Source organism: Myodes glareolus, chromosome 3 (assembly GCF_982192425.1).
Source record: "Myodes glareolus chromosome 3, mMyoGla1.1, whole genome shotgun sequence".
NCBI lineage: Eukaryota > Metazoa > Chordata > Mammalia > Rodentia > Cricetidae > Myodes > Myodes glareolus.
Genome location: NC_142028.1, coordinates 128981303 through 128999876, shown reverse-complemented (window position 1 = coordinate 128999876; position 18574 = coordinate 128981303). Strand labels below are relative to the sequence as shown.

The following is an 18574-nucleotide window of genomic DNA, read 5'->3' as shown; positions in this document are numbered from 1 at the left end:
GTGTTGTTTAACCTGGATTCTCTATAAGAGCTGGCTTTGCTCTTAACTACTGAGCCATCTCTCCAGTCCCACTTCTATGGAATCTTAAGAGATCCATTTTGTTAATGTGGCCCAATTGCTAAAATAAATACAATATTCAAGAAGAAAATCTGTTAGATATCTATAGATCAGTCATTTATAGTTTTTTCTGTATTTCCTGTTTTAATTAAGATAAAAGAGTATGTAATAGTTTTAGGCAGTTCCTAAATGTAAATGGATTGACAGTTTTGCCCAACTCAGAGACTCAGACCTCAGTGCTCCCATGAGACAGATGCATTTAAAATTGTTGTTAGTGCCCTTTCACTCTTATTTCCCCAGTTAAGGTAGGCTGCTCCGAAGGGGATAAAAGACAATGCTAAAGGCCCAACTCTTCGGACTCTGCCAGAAGAAAAGGAGTCACTCAAGTTAAATGAGACTCTGGTAGTTATTTTGGGTTGGTTTCAATTCTGCATTTTCCGCTTTTATTTCTAGAAAAAGTGTGGCAGATAGAGCCCTTTGTGAATCCCAGTGCTAAGTCTTGTCACCATTTTTTAGCAGGAAAACTGGACAAACCTAACAAGTTTAGGGATTGGATATGTGTGTCTCACAGTACTTAAGTCATTGCTAGATGGGTAGATGACCTTCTAACTTCTTGGCCTTAGGAACAGAAGTTCCCCTGATAGGCAAAAGGGACGAAGGTACACTTTAAAGAGTTGAAAGTAATGCCTTTACTATCTCCACCATGCCAGCAAATAAAAGTTGAGAATTCAGCACGGCCAGAGGCTAGCATAGGAACCATCAATGTATGAAAAATAACTCGAACCTTATGGTTCTTGCAGAAGACTGGTTGACAACGTGTGCTCGTAAGGGCCATAACTCATTTGTTGCACACGCTATTTACGGATGCTCACGCTTCTGAGGTTTCGCCTTACGTAAACCCTGCTTAGCTGCAGAAGCCAGACCATATGGGGACATCAGTGTGGATCTGAAAACATCCCACACTACCTCTTTAAATGTTCTCCTAGTTTCTCTACTCCTCTGGGCCACGTAACCCTCTACGTTACTAAAATATGCTCCACATTTCTATTCTGGGTTCCTTCTGTGATGAGGCTGGAAGACCCTGACTTACACCGGTGTTTTCAGAGTCCTCCTCACCCGGTAGCATGCAGCGCAGCTGCCAGTTGGCGCACTTCCTGCCGGGAGGAGGGCGGGGCGGGACTCCGCCTTACTTAAGCCCCGCCCCTCCGGGCGTCCCGCCTTCCCCTCCCCGCAGGCGAGGCTCCGCGGGGGCGGGGCTGGGAGTCGTGGGCGGCGTGGCGCTGCTAGCTGGGCGCAGGGCCGGAGGTGCTGGGGATCAACACTGCTTGGCGCGCGGAGCTGCGGTGTGCCTCTCGGGAAAGCCCAGCCTTGTGGGCAGGAGAAGCGGCGGCGGACCTCACCGACTGGTACAGGGCCTCGAGCCGAGGAGGGCCGAGTGCTGCGGGAGGAAGCAACCGCGGCGGCGGGTCCCGAGCGCTGCGCGCCATGGCGGGCGGGCCCCCCAAGGCCCTGCTGTCCACGGGGCCCCAGTCCCTGCGCGACATGCCGCACCCGCTGGCCGGCTCCAGCAGCGAGGAGGCCGTGGGAGGCGACAGCACTCCCAGCCCGGACCTTCTGATGGCCCGCAGCTTCGGTGACAAGGTGGGCTGCTTGGGTCTGGGGACTCCTGCGGCGGAGAGTCCTTAGGAAGGGTGATGGATTGAGGGCCACCCCTAACACTGGGCCGTGCTCACTCTAAAGCCCCTTTCCCGGGGATCAGGCGTGCTCTGACCCCTAGAACCCTTGACCAAAGCGTGTCCTCTTGGTGCCCCCGCGGGGTCTCAGCTGCAGCCTGAGTGGCCAGGGGGCATGTGTTTCCCTGTCTGAGACTGGCCCAGAGCGCGGATGACAGCTGCTGGGGAGGGGTTCAGGTTGCAGCATGCATGTGAAGGCCCGGAGCTTGTGCTGCAGTACTGGTCTTAGGAAGGGGGTCCATCACACCTCTAGGTGCATTCCTTGAAGAGGACTACGGAATAGGAATAACTTGTTGGCGCCTCCAGTTTCTCGATACTGCAAAGAAGCAATAGTTAATGGCTAATGGCTTTCCGGGGTGGGACTGAGCAGTCTTGCTCTTCTCCCCAGTCAGTCATGTGGGGAGTGATCTTTGTTTAGGTTTGCTGTTTGCCCCAGGAGTCACCTGACTCCGACCTCAGTGGCAGCGGGAGGAGAGTCTCGCTGTGGTTTTCTGTCTGGGGCTTCATTCACATTCTTTAGTGGGCCACATTGATTAGGTTTGGCAGTGGTAGGTTTTGTAGTTGGCGGAAAGCAAGCTCGCCCTTTGACCTTCTTTGTGCATAGGGAGGCAGTTGGTTTTAGAGCTGCGCTACCCTCCTGCTGCTTTGAGAGACAGCAAAGTCCAGTGAGGAGGAAGAGGCAGCATCTTCCCCGCCCCCACCACCATTTCAGCTGTGATCAGGATTTTGAGCACTACCGTTGCCACTTAGTCATGAGTTGTAGACATTTCAGTTGTTCTTAGCACTTGAGATCAGGGTTTCTTCCTCCTACTAAAATACTAAATGAATTCCCCCTTTCCCCAATGTTAATGGAATGGAGAGACTTAATTTTTCTTCTTCCCTTAGATGGGAGGGCATATGGGACAGTGCCCATGGGACAGTGTGACTTGATAGCCTCAAACCTTCAGAATGACCAGGGAGTGATATATATTGGTAAAGCATAAGCTAATGAAATTGACCGATTGAACAGCTCAAAATGTGTTCTTGAACGTATGCCTTACCTATGTGGTTACTGCTTTTTTATAGATTTTAGATTATATGGAAACATAGGCAGCTTGCAAACCCTTTCCTTATTCAAAAAAGTGATTGTTGAATGCCTGAAAGATAATTTTTTTTCTTATTAGCAGAGAAATTGATTTTTAATGGATGTCAAATGAGAACTAAAGTTAAACCTTCAATTGTTGTCTTGGTTCTACGTAGGAAGTGAAATTATTTTTTTACATCTGTGTAACAAATGACCCAGAATTTAGCACCTGAAATTATTGTCTGTGCGTCAGGAATCTGGGTGGTTCTGCATCAGACCTTTAGGAGGCTGCTATTATCTGAAGGCTGGATTGGGTGGGTTCTAACCTCCATTCTAGGCTCACTCATGTGGTTCTTCACAGGCTACAACATAGTATCTGGTTTGTGCCAGAGAAAGTGATTCAAGACAGCCCAAGACTCCATCAGCCCTATACAAACTGATCACGAAAATGACTTACCCCTGCTATATTTTATTGGTTATGGAGGGACACTGGTGCATGGGAAGAGAGTGTGAGTTCTAGAGTATCCTGAGAAATGGAGATCTCTGTGACCATCTTGGAGCCTGGCTTGTACATTATGTGTGTTGTGTGTTGCTAGGAATTGAACCCAGGCCAAGTGCTCTACCACTGAGCTACATCCCTTGCCTCATATACAGCTATTTTCAGTATTTCCTTATGCTCCACTCTTGGGTAGTTAATTCAGACGTGCAGCCATTTTACTAATAAGTACCCTGGGAAGATAAGTTCTCTGTCCCACTAAAATCTGGTTTGTTGGCAGGATGTGAGGCCCATGCCTAAATATGGATGGTTTCTTATACAGGATCTTTTCTTTGAGAGAGTCTTGAAGGCACTGTTATTAATTATTCAGCATTTAATAAGTATCCTAACAATTGTGGGGAGCATCTAAATGACCCAAGTCTCGAGGGCCTGATTTACAGTCAGCCACTTTTCCTTAGAGGCTAAGCACTGAAGGTTCTCTCTAGTTGGAAATAATATTCTCTTATGTTGACATACATGTGTTCTCATACATTTTTAAAACAGAGATTTATTTTATGTGTCTTTATATGTGTGTGTTTCTGTGTGAATGGATGTTGTGTGTGTGCAGGTCCCCTCAGAGGCTAGAGAGGGTGTTGGTACAGGCTCTGTGACCTCCTGATGGGGTGTTGGTAGGTGAACTCAGTTCCTCTGGAAGAGTAGGAAGTGCTCTAAACTGCTGAACCATCTCTCCAACTCCTCCCTGCCCCAAGTATTTGTAAAGAGAAGCCAGCCAGCCCCAGAAGTAAGGGCAGTGGAAGGGAAGTTCTCCTTGCCCTTGTTTGCCGCGCTTGGGCAGCATGTGTTGTTGGAGGTAAAATCAGGTGCTGCAGACTTGTGAGAAGAGGCCTTTCCCTGCCTCTTTAGACACTGGGATTTTCATCGTAGCTGACAAAGATTTAGGTTTGGTCCTGGGGAAGAGGCATAAAGATGTTGACAGGTATACACAGGGCCAGGTTATTGTAGAGTGGAATTGCTTTCTCTGATTTCAGGTGGTATCATCATCAGTGTAACTGACACTTCTTCATGGCCTCTTTGGTTCCGGGGTGGATGCTCAATCTATCAGCTTCTATGTTGTCCAAATTGTGGTACAGTGGGAAGAATTTTTCTTGTCTACCAAGGGCTGGATGGAAGAATTCTTCTGATGCTAGCTAACCCCCCCAACCTTATATTACTTAATTTTCCCCCTCCCTAAAATGTTAATACATAAAACCACTTGACCTGTTTCTCTTCTTTTTTCCTTTTGTTCACATATTCTGAACATTTCTTCTGTGATGCAGCCTTCGCCTTCAGTGTGCATTCTGGAACTGAATACTTGACCCCTTTCAACCCCCAGTCTTTGGTTAACAATTCTCCACACATCCCACCCTCTTCACTACCTACTTCCTGACTCTTCCTTCCACCAACGTGTCCTTCCCTTTTACATTTCATTCACTGGGTGTGGGAATCCAGATCCTCCCCTTTTATCTTTTGAATGCCCCCCACTTAAACCTTTAACTTTCAAACCCAATGATATAATATAATGAACTCTGAGACAGAACAGCCAGGAGATTCTGTCTTAAAACAAAAGAAATGAAACACAACAAAAAACAACTAATAATAATAAATACATATATTAAAGAAAGCTAACTGATACCGTGGATCAAGTAAGCAATTCTCAACTTTGTAGCCTGGGAGTCCAACTTGACTTCTTCCTGCTCAAGGCCCTGGAATGTCCCCCTGGCACTCATAGTAAAGGCCAGTGTTCTCAGTGGTCCTTCCAGGCCAACATAGTCTGACCCTTTCCCTGACCCCTCCAGGCTGTTTCCTGATTCACCCTGGCTTCTTTAGGACTCTGTTTCACCATGCTGTCCACCTGACATTTACTGCAGACATCCATTTTGCCACCTCTCTCATTTCCATAAGTCTATTCAAGTCTCAAATTCTCAGAAAATCCTACCCAAGTCCAGTTCCCAACAGCCAGTCATCCTGAAGTTCCCTTTCCACCCCGCTTTCTTTCTTCCACAGCATCTGCTGTACAACACAGTGCATATTCTGAGAACAGGGGTCTTGCTGGTTTAGTGAATAATCTTGTGTTCATAGAACAGTGTCTGACTCTCTCAAATATTTTCTGAATGAACAACAACAACAGCAGCAAAAATGAAGTGTGCCTCCAAGAAACAGAGTTGGGATGTTGCTCAGTTGTTTGAGTGCTTGCCTAGCATGTTCTTGACCTGAAGTTGAATCCTCAGCACAGCCTGAGCAGGGCTTGATGGTGCTACACACACCTGTAATGCCCACACTGAGAGGGGAAGCAGAAGAATCAGGAGTTTAAGGTCATCCTCAGCTATAACAGAGAATTCAAGGCCAGCCTGTCTTTAAAAAAGCAAGAGAATGGAGGTTGGGAGATGCCTCTGCTCATAAAGTGTCTGCTGTGTAAGCATGAGGGTTGCACACATCAGTGACTCTGGAGTGTCTTGGAACACATAGTCAGTCTAGCTGAACCGGTGCTCTCCAGATTCAGCAAGAGACTGTGTCTCAAAAAGTACTTGCTAGATGTGATGGAGCACACTTTTAATCCTAGCACTCTGGAGGCAGAGACCAGTGGATCTCTGAGCTAGAAGCCAGAGAAGTGGGGCGGGAGGGGTCAGCATGATTGAGGACACTTGCTATTGACCTCTGGTATCAACACACAAACACGGACATGCATCATGGCATCATTTTGAGTTTTCTTTTTTTTCCTTTGAGACAGGGTCTTGCTATGTAGATCTGTCTGACTAACCTTGAACTCACAGAGATATGCCTGCCTCTGGCTCCTGGTGTTAAAATTAAGGGTGTGGCTCACCATGCCTGGCTATTATTTTTAGTCTTCTTTCCCCCATCCCCAAGTGTGTGTGTGTGTGTGTGTGTGTGTGTGTGTGTGTGTAGATCAAAGAACAACTTTTTTGAGTCTGTTCTCCCTTCATTTGTTGAGACAGGGTTTCTTGTTTCGTGGTGCTACTTAATCCAGGCTGGCTGGCTGTTCTGTTTCCACCTCCCATCTGGAGGTAGGAGTGCTGCAATTATAGCTGGACACCAGGCTTTCTTATGTGGTTTCTGGGGATTTAGATCAGTGTTTCAGCTTGCATAGTAAGCGCTTTTACCCATTGAGCCATTTTGTTGGTTCTCAGTTAAGATTCTTTTAAAAGGACATAAAACTTAAAAAGCATAAGAAAATGTACAAGCTTCATTATTGAAAAGACTCAGATATTTTGGCTTCAGGCATGGCTAGAATAGGTGATGATGATATTGGGAACCGTCACATGCAACAAGCAGAAAGGGCACCTCTTCCTGATAGTTTGGACAAAGCTCTGGCTGGTGTCTTGGCTGGAATTGGGTCAGACACTTGCACCTGTTTGTGACTGATCAGACAGAGCTAGAATTCGGTTACCTTTGGATTGTGGGACTTTTGAAAGTAGAATGTACAAATTGAATTTATCTAAAAATGTGCCTGTAGATTCTGAAGAGTAAGATATTATTTTTTGTCTCAAACAGAACCAATGGAGGAATATTGTCTAGACCGTGGCTTACTCTTTGCTAGGTTCCTTCCTTCCTTCCTTCCTTCCTTCCTTCCTTCCTTCCTTCCTTCCTTCCTTCCTTCCTTCCTTTCTTTTGCCTCTCTAAGACAGAGTTTCTTTATGTAGCCCTGGCTGTTCTGGAACTCACTCTGTAGACTAGGCTGGCCTCAAACTCACAGAGATCACCTGCCTCTGCCTCCCGAGTGCTGGGATTGAAGGGCATCTGGTACCACATCTGACTCATTTTTCAGTTATGTTGGAATCAAAGGTGTTCGTCATCATGCCCAACTTTGTTCCAACATTTTACAAAGTGTGCTGGCTCAATCTCTCAGACTTTGGATAATTTTGCCTCTCGTAGATTTAGAATTTCAGAGTTTCACATTAGGGATGTCCAACCTATAGTGGCTTCTGTGCCGCTAGAAGATGCTGGACACCCCATTTCAAGTGAGAACACTGGGTTGAGACAGCTCATCCAGTAAATGTAGTTGCTGAATGAGCCTGATGACCTGAGTTCAATCCCTTCAACACACACAACGTCAGATAGGAGGCAGAGATGACAGGAGAATTGCCTGGAAGCTGGAAGGAGTGGCAGAAACTATAGTGGCCCCGCCTTAACGTGGTGGAAGGAGAGAAACAACTCCTGAAAGGTGTCCTCTGACCTTCACACCACAGAACACACACACACACACACACACACACACACACACACACACAAATTTAAATCTTAGACCATCCCTGTAATATAGCCAAACTTTAGATTGGGAAATGGAGGCATTTTTCATATTAAGAAATTTGTCCCAGGCCACAGAACTTAGCTGTTAAGTATGTGGCATATCCGCTATGCCACAGATTCATCTGTTGACATGTCTCTTTCTCACTGGACAGTGAACACTCAAGAGGCAGACCTCTACTTTTCTTTGTCTTCTTCCAAAGCATCTAGCACAGAGACAGGTATATGGCTCTGGAAGTAAGGATTTGAAAGTACTTGCACTTGACTACACAAATGGGTTACATGCTTTCTGGCCTCTGTCAGTTCTCAAATAGGACCCCTGAAACCCTTCCTGAATATCCTTGGCTCCCCATTCTGCCCCTACATACAAGGAGAACCCACACAAATGACAGTAATTCTTATTTGCTGCTCTGGCGGTCAAAATGAAAGACTTTATAGTTAGCTAGAGTCAGTGTTCATAAACCACTTGTTTGGCTTTGAGAAGCTCCTGTCTATCATGGAACATCTGTCTTCCATACAGCCTCCACTAGCCTTCAGTTTCCAGGTCACTATGGTGTCCTGCCATCTCCTTATTGTCAATGCCTTCTGTGTCTAAGTTCTTTTTCGATGATAGGGGAGTTCAGCCAATCACATTCTGTTTTGGGGGCGTGCTGCTCTCAGGCTAAAGCCTGCCTATAAACCTAGCAAGCACGCTCCACTAGCTCTCTTTTCGCCTGGCTCCTGTGTCCAGACGGATCGTTTGGATTCTGATGTAAGCTGTTGTAAGTCTTACTTCTGTTTATTAAAGCTGTATATTTTGTATCAAGATAGTCTGGGGACTTTTCATTACCAATCGCCCTGCGGCTTCATTTCCTTTATTCTTACTATGCAGTCCTGACTGGTTTGGTGCTTGCTGTGCAGCCCAAGCTAACCTAGAACTCTCTGCAACACTTTTTGTTTAAGTTCTGACCCCAACTTCTTCATCCTGTGCTCTCAGTGCTATTCAGATCTACGATTATTGCTCATCTGAATAGAGTTTCCCAGATCATTCAGTTGAGCAAGCTTTCAACAGTGAGCTTTGGACAACCTCTGTCCTGAAATAACTTATTAGCATCGCATTCTGGTCATCTGTACACATCATGGCACCTTCCCTTCCTATCTGAGTCCTCCTCCTCAGGGAAGGTATGGATCCTCTCCAGGTACATACAGATCATCACACTACTAGGTCAGTTTCAGGCTCCACCCACTAGAGTCAACCGAATATTTCCCGATTCTTCTTTGCCAGGCAACAACTCCAGTCTCCACCAAACTCCTTCCTATCTGACCTTCCATTGCCAGACTCTTCCTATCCCAACCACAGAATACAAATTCTCTCACTGAAAACCCCTGGAGCACTGACTAATATTTACTAAAACAAAACAAAACAACAACAACAAAAAGACAAAAAAAACATTAAAAGGAGAAAATTGATCCTTGACCGTCTATATCATGGCACTGAGAGGTTTTCAGCCTCTTCCTACCCATGTCCTCTGACCGTCCTCACCTCAAGGCTCAAAAGCCATTGTTTGCTTTTGACTTAGTCATCTACTAAACACAGTTCTCCCTCACTTTGGGAGCTTTGCTTAAGCTACTTCCGCAGCTGGTTCTTTCCTCACATCCCACTTCATCTCTAAAAGCCCCCTTGAGTTCAAGGACCAGATGAATACATAGCCTCTGCCACCTAAGCCCACTTGCAGACAAACATACAAATACCTCAATAATGGGGCTAACCAATAAGAAGCACACACTACCTTGTTGACACTCTCCTAGTGAAACTCAATTTTCACTTCATATTTTAAGGTGATTTATTTTCAGTTTTATGTAAAGCAGTATCAACAGAAGGAAACTGACTGCTCTTACCAGGAAGTCATGCTAGCTACTGACCAAGTTGCTTGCAGAATTTAAATGATCTCGCTCCTTTTGTTTTCTGATTTACTTACCTCTGGCTCTTTAAATTTTCTTTTATTTTGAGGTAGGGTCTCACTATGTAGCTCTGTCTATGGTGGTCTTGAACTCACAGAGACTGCCTGCCTCTGCCTCCAGAATGTTGGGATTAAAGGCGTGTGCCTCCATACCTGGCTCTGACTTCATTCTTAGGCAGGCAGTTTGTGCATTCTAAGAAACAATTGCTCCCAACCTAATAGAAAGGTATTTTCCTCGGTATCTAATAAATCTCAGGAAAGCCTTGTGGGCTCCCCCATGTCACCTGCCCACTAAGAACCATTTTTTGGCAGTAGAAGACATTGATGGGAGACCAGAATGCAGGATGAAGACAGAGGTCAGGTCTCTCCTCCTGTCTCCCCTTCCTTTTCTTCACAGTGAAGCTGACTAGGCTACTTCCTATCCAGGGCTTCTTATTTTGTGGCCCCAGGTATAGAGGAACAGCTGTGCTGCCCAGTTAAGAGTTCACAGAAGTGACTGGTTTCTTCCAAGGTTAGCTTCTCCATTGAGCTTCCTGCCTTTGCTGCTCTTGAAGATCTCACCACGCCCTGCTTGGCTCCTCAGGTTTCTCATTACCTAGGCAACTAATTCCCTGTACTACAGTCTCTCAGATTAAAGTACCTTAGTGGTTTTTATTTTCCAATTGAACCACAACTGATACAGAAATCACAATGAATATTTAAAAATATAGAAACAAAACATAGATGAACATATCAAGGATTAAGAAAAGCTGCTTTAACATAGTATTAATTCCCTTGATCTCACATCAGTTCAGAGATGGAGGTCACTCTGTGACATTTTTACAGGTGAGGAACTATCAATACTGTATTAGTTGAGCTGAGATTCAAAACAAGCATCTGACTCCAGAGCACACTAACACAGGAAGTCAAGGGCAAAGGCTTGAAGCACAGGGGTTCTCAGCAGGTCAGGTGGTGCCTGCCAAGGGCCAGGTGAGATAAGGAACTGGAAGCAGCTACTGGATTTAGCAATAAGGAAGTCATGGAGGACCCTGAATAGCAAAGTCAGAAACCAGGTAACAGGTAACTGAGGAGGAAGCCAGAGGTTACAAGTAGAGAAGATGGTGCATGCCTTCCTTCTAAATTTGTTTGCAAAGAACAGTAACAAAAATACATACATATTCATATATGCATAAACATTAAGTATGGGATGGAGGTCAAGACCATGACAGAAGGATTTTCTTGACTCTTGCTTTCAGCATGTTCAAATGTAGATGGACATTTCAGTTGGTCTTGTGTCCTCTGCCAGCTTTGTTTTGCTACAATGAAATTCCTGGAGACAACTCATTTGTCAGAAAAGACTTAAGCTGAGAGGATAGCCCAGTTGTAAGTTACACGTAATATGCAAAGCTCTGAGGGATCAATGGCCAACCCCCCCCCCCCGCCCCACACACACACCTACTGAGGTTTTGGAGATTCAGGGGCATAATGCCTCTATCAACGTACTGTGCAGGACTCAAGAAACAGAAACTAGAGTTCCACAATATTTTCCAATGGCAGGAGTCTTCCCCAATCACCCTCTTAGAGTTTTTTTTTTTAAATTATTAATTAATTAGGCTTTTTTTGGGACAGGGTCTCTCAGTGTAGCCCTGGCTGTTCTGGAACTCACTCTGCAGACCAGGTTAGCCTTGAACTCAGTGGTTCACCTGCCTCTGCCTCCCAAGTGCTGAGATTAAAGGTGTGTTCCACCACCATCTGACTCTTAAAGTTCTTACCATCCCTCAGTACTACCAGTCTGGAGGTGGAGTTCTCAACACCTGGACTTTGGAGGTTGGGGAGACAAATCTTATTCACCATAGGGGAGGGAGACTCAGGTGAGGAAGAGAATCTCCCCAAGAGTAGACTGTTCTAGAATTGACCACATCAACTCCAACACTAAAATAGGAAGGAAAGGAGGGCTACACTTTCAGATTGTGTAATTTGCTGAAAAGTTCTGTCCTCTGCTATCTCAGGTTTGCTTGAGGTCATTGACAGAACAGGAAGGTAGAGGAAAGGGAAGGAAGTGTGGGGAGCAGACAGAAGCTTGAGGTCATCATGGGGCATCTGGAGCCTACTGTAGAAACAAAAGACAACCCAGCATTAGAAAATTATGTAGGGGATGATGTTCCAGGTGCCTCTGTACAGTGGACGTTGGAAGGACATGAACAAATAGAATAAAACAACAAGACTGAGTGAAACGGGACAGTTGTTGAGGTTTTTTATAAAGCAGATGGGGCTGAGGATATAGCTCAGTAGGTAGAGTGCTTGCCTAACACACAGAAAGTCTGGGGTTTGAGCCACAGTACCCCACAAACCATGTGTGGTGGCCTAGCCCTGTAATCCAAGCACTCTGGAGGTAGAGACAGGAGGATCAGAAGTTCAGGGGCAGCCTCACTACACAGAGTTTGAGGCCAGCCTGGACTGACTACCTGATACCTAGTCACAAATAAGCAATAATAAATAAATAAAGTAAGTAGAGGTGTTGGAGATGCAGCTCAGGGGACCAGTACTAGCATATGTTAGGTCCTAGGTTCATTCCCTTGTCCCACAAAAGAGAACAAAATAAAAAGGAAGGAGTGAAGTGAAACCAAGGTTGGAGAATCGTTGTTGTCTGTTATTACTGATTCAGAGATGGAAGAACAGGAGAGGAAGACAAGAAAACATGGTGGGTATCTGCAGAAGTCAGTGGAGCTTAGCAGAGCCACTGTAGAACACAGCACAGTAGGAGTCCCTACAAGCCACTGTGTGTTTCGGTGGGCCTGCTCGCCTTTCTTAGGCCTAGGTCAGTAAAGCCCAGCTTCTCTCTTTTTCTGTCTCCTTTCAGATGCTGGCCAGAAGCTAACTATGTTTTTCTGATACCTTGGGCCTCTTACTCTTTCTCTAAAGCATCCTTCACTGCATGGCTGCTTGTCTGCAATGTGGCTGATCTCCAGGCTGGTTTCAGTAGAGTGGCTTTTTTCTTTCTTCCTTCTCTGCTCCATTCTGCTTCTCCTTTTAGCAGCTGCTGAGATTTATAGCTTGCCTGTTCTGGAAGTTTTTCTTTTAAATTCCCAATAAAATTTAAGCTTAAATCCTGGAACTTAAAAAAACAAGGAAAGAAAGAAAGAAAGCAAACAGTATGGAGATTCCTAAAGAATTTAAAAGTGGAGTTACCAGATGACTCAGCGATTCCTTTTCTACAAACACATTCCTTGCAAAGAGAATGAAACTACCCCCTCTAAGATACCTTTACTACGGGCTACAGAAATGACTCAACAGTTAGGATCATTTGCTACTCTAGCACCTACATGGTGGTTCACAACTGTCTATAACTTCAGGGATCTGACACCTTCTTTAGGCCTTCAAGTGTACAATATACACTTGGAACACCATCCATCCATCCATCCATCCATCCACCCATCCATACATACATACATACAATGGGAGACTAAGTTTTACCCAGTCTGGTCTACATAGTGAATTCTAGATCAGTCAGGGTTACAAAGTGAGACCCTGTCCTTTTTTTTTTTTTTTTTAAAGGGAGGGGGGATGCATTTCAGAAGACTAAAGGCTTGGTTTAGGGATGCTAGCTTGGTAAAGTGTTTGCAAATATTCCAAAATCTGAAACACTTCTGAACCCAAGCATTTCAACTAACGGATGCCAATGGCCTTACAAGCCATTCATGAAAGAAGATCTCTGTAATTTATTTGAGAGTTGGAGAAGTGGGCAATCAAAGGATGGTATGTTACCAAGTGAGTCTCCCTGAACGTTGCTGGAGCTTTATCTCACACTCTAGGGAAGGGGTGGGGCTGTCATTATCACTGGCTGAAGGCTGGAGGCTGGAGGCAGTGAGTTTGGGCATTAATTAACAGCACTTTTCAAACTGCTTAGTGGGAGACAGAGCAGGTTCAGCTGGAGAAACAGTAAGACTGAGAAATGCAGGTGCTGGGGTTGGTAGTTAGACCGGAGGATGCTGAAGTGATCAGAACATGGAGGTGTACGTCGGGAAAAGATGGCCCCTGCTATATTACTATGAAGTTTATGTACAGGTAATAATGCTAAGAGAATGTGCCTCTGCCAAGGGAACTAATTTTTGAGTCAGAGAATTAGGTAGGCGACTTCCCAATGGACAGAAGTAGAAAACTTGGTTCACTCCTGCCCCAGAGTCCTTAATGTAGAACTGTGCAGGCACTGTGTGTCAGCGGGTGAAATGCAATGAAAGGGCTGTGGGATACTGGGACTGGAGAGGTGGGAAGGTGCATGCAGCTGAGATCTGTAGTGGAAAGTTAATGTAAGCAGTTGAGAGACCAGTCAAGTGATGAGAAACAGGGAGGAACAAGGCTGTTGTGTGGTTTAAGCAAGGTCCTGATGATTGAACTCCTCGCATGACTCTTGTGTATAGAACCTAGAGCTGGGGACAGACTGTTGGTGGTGGGGGTGCAGTTCCACAGGGCTTCACTCACTGGACTCTGGGAGTGTGCTGGACAGTTTAGTTTTATTTGCTAATAATAGGAACCCAGCTCCCAATAACTCAAGCTAAAAGGAGGGGCCTGTTGGCAGTCTTAGCGGAATCTCAGGATGGGTCAGTTTCATGTGGAAACATGGCAACTGTTGGATCCCACACATTGCACAGTTATACAGCCAGATTGAACATGAAAATGTCAAGGCTGTCTGGCTTGGGTCACACGTCAGATCAAGTGGACTTTGAGATTGATACAGTAGCTGAGAACATGGTTGGTCTTATTTTAATAGCTGGGAGACGGGTCGGAAACTAAAGCATAGGTTTTCTAAGGCATATATGCTTTTTAAAAAGTTGCATATTCACATGCTGCAGAATTCATCCAATGTATGTATGTATGTGTGTATGTATGTATCTATGTACGTACATATGTATATATGTAGGTACACAAGGATCTTTCTGTGTAGACCAGGCTATCTTCAGATTCGCAGAGATCCGCATGCCTCAACCTCCTGAGTCCTGGGATTAAAGGTGTCACCATCATGCCTATTTTGTTTTTAAAGATTTATTTATATTTATGTGTATACAAGTGTGTCTGTGTTGGGATGTGAACACATTCATGCTGGTGCCCATGGAAGTCAGAGGACCAAATCTCTTGAGCTAGAGATACAGTTGGTTGTGTTATGAATAAATAGTGCTGGGAACTGAACCTGGGTCTTCTGTAAGAGTGGTATGTGCTTTTAACCACTGAGCCATTTCTCCAGCCCTGTTTGTTTGTTTGTTTTTAGGTAGAGTTTTACATGAAGCCCTTGGGCCCAAGTGATCTTCTCGCTTCAGACTCTGGTATTTGGCACTGCGGACATATGGCACTATGTCTGGTCACAAAAATAAACTCTTTAGTAGTATACACCAAAGTGCTTTTCAGTATAATTATGAAATTTTATAAACATCATTACTACCTGATTCCAGAACAATTTCATGACCCCAGAAGACTCCTGAGCCCATGCTCAAGCGTCCCCAGCCCCAGGAATGACGAATTCTTGATTATGTAGATTTGCTACATAGGTACTCCATGTCGGTAGAATCATAGGGTATGTGGGCCTTTGCCTTCAGTTTCTATCTCTTGCTGTAATGTTTTGAAGGGTCATCCATGTCCAAGATGTCAGTGCTTCAGTCCTCTTGTCTGTCCCCTAAACTTTATAGTCTGACTTCCAAATAATTTAATATATTTAAGACATGCAACATCATATTGTGTTTGTGTATCATGAAGTAATCGTCACTGTCAAGCTATTTTAAATGTCCATCACTTCAGGTATAGTTACCATTCTTTATGTAATGGTTGAACATTCGCGATTTCAGTGAATTTCAAATATAAAATATTTATTATAAACTGAGCCACCATGTTACATATCCAGTCTCTACAAGTTACTCATTTTATATCAGGCAATTTTTTCTTTTGAATAATACTTCCCCTTTTTCTCTCTCAACCCTGCTATCCCTAGCATTGCTCTTCCCTTTTCATGAGTAATACTCATTTTATAAATGTACCCCATTTTTTATCCTTTCGTCAGCTTATTTTCTAGGCCCATGTCCTATTTTTTTAGTTCCTAAAAGGATAGTGATATAACATAATAATAATAGTTTTGACATTTGCTGTCAATGATCATTTTAGTCATTAAACATTAAGTTAACTAATTTATTCATCTTAAAAACTTTCCTAGGGATTGAACACATGACCTCACCATGCTGGGTGCTTTTGTGCTATATTTCCAGCCTTCCTTTTGCTTTTGTTTTTCCTTTTTAAATTTCAAAACTAAGTCTGAGTAAGTTTTCTGGAACTCACTCGTACAGCCCAGGCTGGCCCTGAACTCAGCAGTCCTGCCTCAGCCTCTGCAGTAGCTGGGGTAACGAGGTTTCACCAGCATGCCTGCCTGGTCACTTCATTCCCAGTGTGCAATGGGTGGTTTCTAGTGCCTTGGCTTTCTTCTCACCATCTCAACCACTTTTCATATGTACAGTTTAGCTGTGGTAAATCCATGCGTGTTTGTGGATCTTCAGAACATTGATGAAAAACTGTACTTATTAAATGATAGCTCCTATATATCCTTCCATGCTTGTCTGCTGATGACCCACATTCTTTTTCTTTTTGTGAGGTTCCCTTAAGACACCTCTTCCAGGATGTGATCAGGGATTGTCCATGTTGTAACATATGACAAGACTTCGTTTTTGCTAAAGCTGGATAACATTCTGTTGTATATATCCACTGTATAAAGATTGTTTTTTTATCTAAGACACATTTGGGTGACCTTTTGCCTCTTGGCTGTTTTGAAAAGTGCTATATTGAGTGGGACTGGGCTGAAGAGATGGCTCAGTGGTTCCCAGCACCCACATGAAGGCCTCACTGCTGTGAGTCTGTAAGTTCAGTCCCAAGGGATCGGAAGTCCTTTTCTAGCCTCTCCAGGGACTGCACCCATGTGCAAGATCCTTACTTTCTGGAAATGTCATGAGTTTAGCATAGGACATGTCTCAGACATTCCAGCAAACCTTATCTTCCTGCAATTATAAGAAGGACTGTAGAGTAAGTAGAGGCCCAGACTATCCCAGGACAGCTGAGTGAGGGCAGTGGTGTGTGCTAAGGAGCAGGCTTGTCCTGCTGCCATCAGCATCTCTGCTGGAGAAACTCTGCAGCAGCACTTTTCTGCACCATCTGCCTAGGCAGACCTGTGTGCTCCATAACTTTTGTCAGCATTTATGAAGGGCAGGCTGGCTTCTTGATTGTTCCTCAGACATTTGTACAGGCCTATCATGTGCTGTGTCTGAGGATTCAGAGATGTGACCTCTGAGGATAGTCACTCAGGCAGAGGAAGCTGGGAGAAATCTGCTGTGTAAGCGAAGTAGACACAGTGCATGGGAGGTGGGGGGGACACATGTAAGCTGATCTAGACACACACAGCGCATGGGAGGTGGGGGTACACATGTAAGCTGATCTAGACACACACAGCGCATGGGAGGTGGGGGTACACATGTAAGGTGATATATACACACACAGCACATGGGAGGTGGGGGTACACATGTAAGCTAATGCAGACACACAGCACATGGAAGGTGGAGGACACATGTAAGCTAATGCAGACACATACAGCGCATGGGAGGTGGAGGACACATGTAAGCTGATGCAGACATGACATGGGAGGTAGGTGGGGGGGGACACAGGGATTTTTTGTTGTGGTGGTTAAAGAACTTTGAAAGTGAATGTAGTTGACTGAGGGCTTTGGGTGGTCTGTTTCTGGTAACACCTGCATTTTGTATTTAAATTAATGGGCAATTTTAGAGTTTTAATGAGAATTCAGATGGTTGCTTTCCAACTTGACAATACCTTTTTTTTTGCCCTTAGATATTCTCTTTGTCTTCCCTTATGTGCATGTATGAAGGTTAGAGGAGCGTCTCCAGTGGTGTAGCAACTTAGGAGCTCTTTACTTGTGCTTTTTGAGAGTCTGTCATTGGCCAGTGGACCCCAGGGATCTTCCTGCTTTCACTTCTCCATCACTGGAATTACAGGCTTGTAGTACCATGCCCAACTCTTTAAAATGAGTACTCAGGTCCATATTCTTATATGGCAAGCTCTTTACTGACTGAACTAATTCCCCAGCCCGGGCCCTTAGATTTCTCTAATCCAATCAGTGTTAATTACCAGAATATCCAAAATTGGCTATGTAGTATGTGAGGCCCAGTGCACAATTCTAATGCTTGCTTTCCTTTAAAAAATAATAAGCATAGAGGCTAGAGGCACTGACTGCTCTTCTAAGGACATGGGTTCAGTTCCCAGCACCCACATGGGAGCTCACAGACTTCTGTAATTCCAGTTCCAGAGAATCTGGTGTCCTGTTGTGGCTTATACCAGTACCAGGCATGCATACATATACATACATGCAGGGGGCAAAATACTCACACACATAAGCATTTTAAAATATTAAATGTGTTGGGGTGGTAACAGTAGGGCATCAAGCTCAGCATTGGGACATTTGTGAATACAGCATCCTGTGTAGGTGCACAGATGGCGTGTCCATGAAGAGGACACTGGCTTCCAGGTCAGTTTAGGCCATCACTAATCTGTGTTGTGCTCTAGGTCTGTCTTGTTTCCATCTTGTGTGTGTGAGAGGGACAGCTCAACTTGCCAGGATTTATTTCCTCGCCTTGGTTGAGAGTGTGTGTGTGTGTGTGGGGGGCGGGTTACCAGGTTCCTCCTGTAGTATTACCTGTTTGTAGAAGAACTTAATGCTGTCTCCCTGGGGCCCAGCCTTCCTTGTTTAATGTGTGCCTGGTGATCCTTCATTTCCCTAGCCACACTCTTTTCCTTTGTTCTTGTCTCCTGTGCATTAAGGAAATCCAGTGTATCCTCTCACATACCCCTTACTGTCACAGTGTCACAGAGGTCATAGTAATGTGTGCCTCTGTCCATTGCTGACATTCACAAGCCCTAGTTTTGGAGGATGCTCTCTGGTGTCTTCAGTAAACTACCCTTTGGCATG

The 18574-nt window shown here is 44.8% G+C and overlaps 1 protein-coding gene across 3 annotated transcripts in view; it reads left to right on the top strand.

Annotated features, from left to right (window-relative positions):
- The first annotated feature begins 1333 nt into the window (after nucleotides 1–1333).
- The window catches only part of Snx30 (sorting nexin family member 30), a 129283-nt gene continuing 112042 nt past the window's right edge, over nucleotides 1334–18574 (top strand). For 2 of the 3 annotated variants that reach the window (XR_015737592.1, XM_087904978.1), the window contains exon 1: nucleotides 1334–1698. Coding sequence is in view for 2 of the 3 variants with exons in the window: in XM_087904978.1 (XP_087761104.1) it covers nucleotides 1543–1698 (156 nt within the window). In the remaining variant the exon portion in view is untranslated. The remainder of the gene's footprint in view (nucleotides 1699–18574) is intronic. The other variant, XM_048459404.3, reaches the window with a different exon arrangement.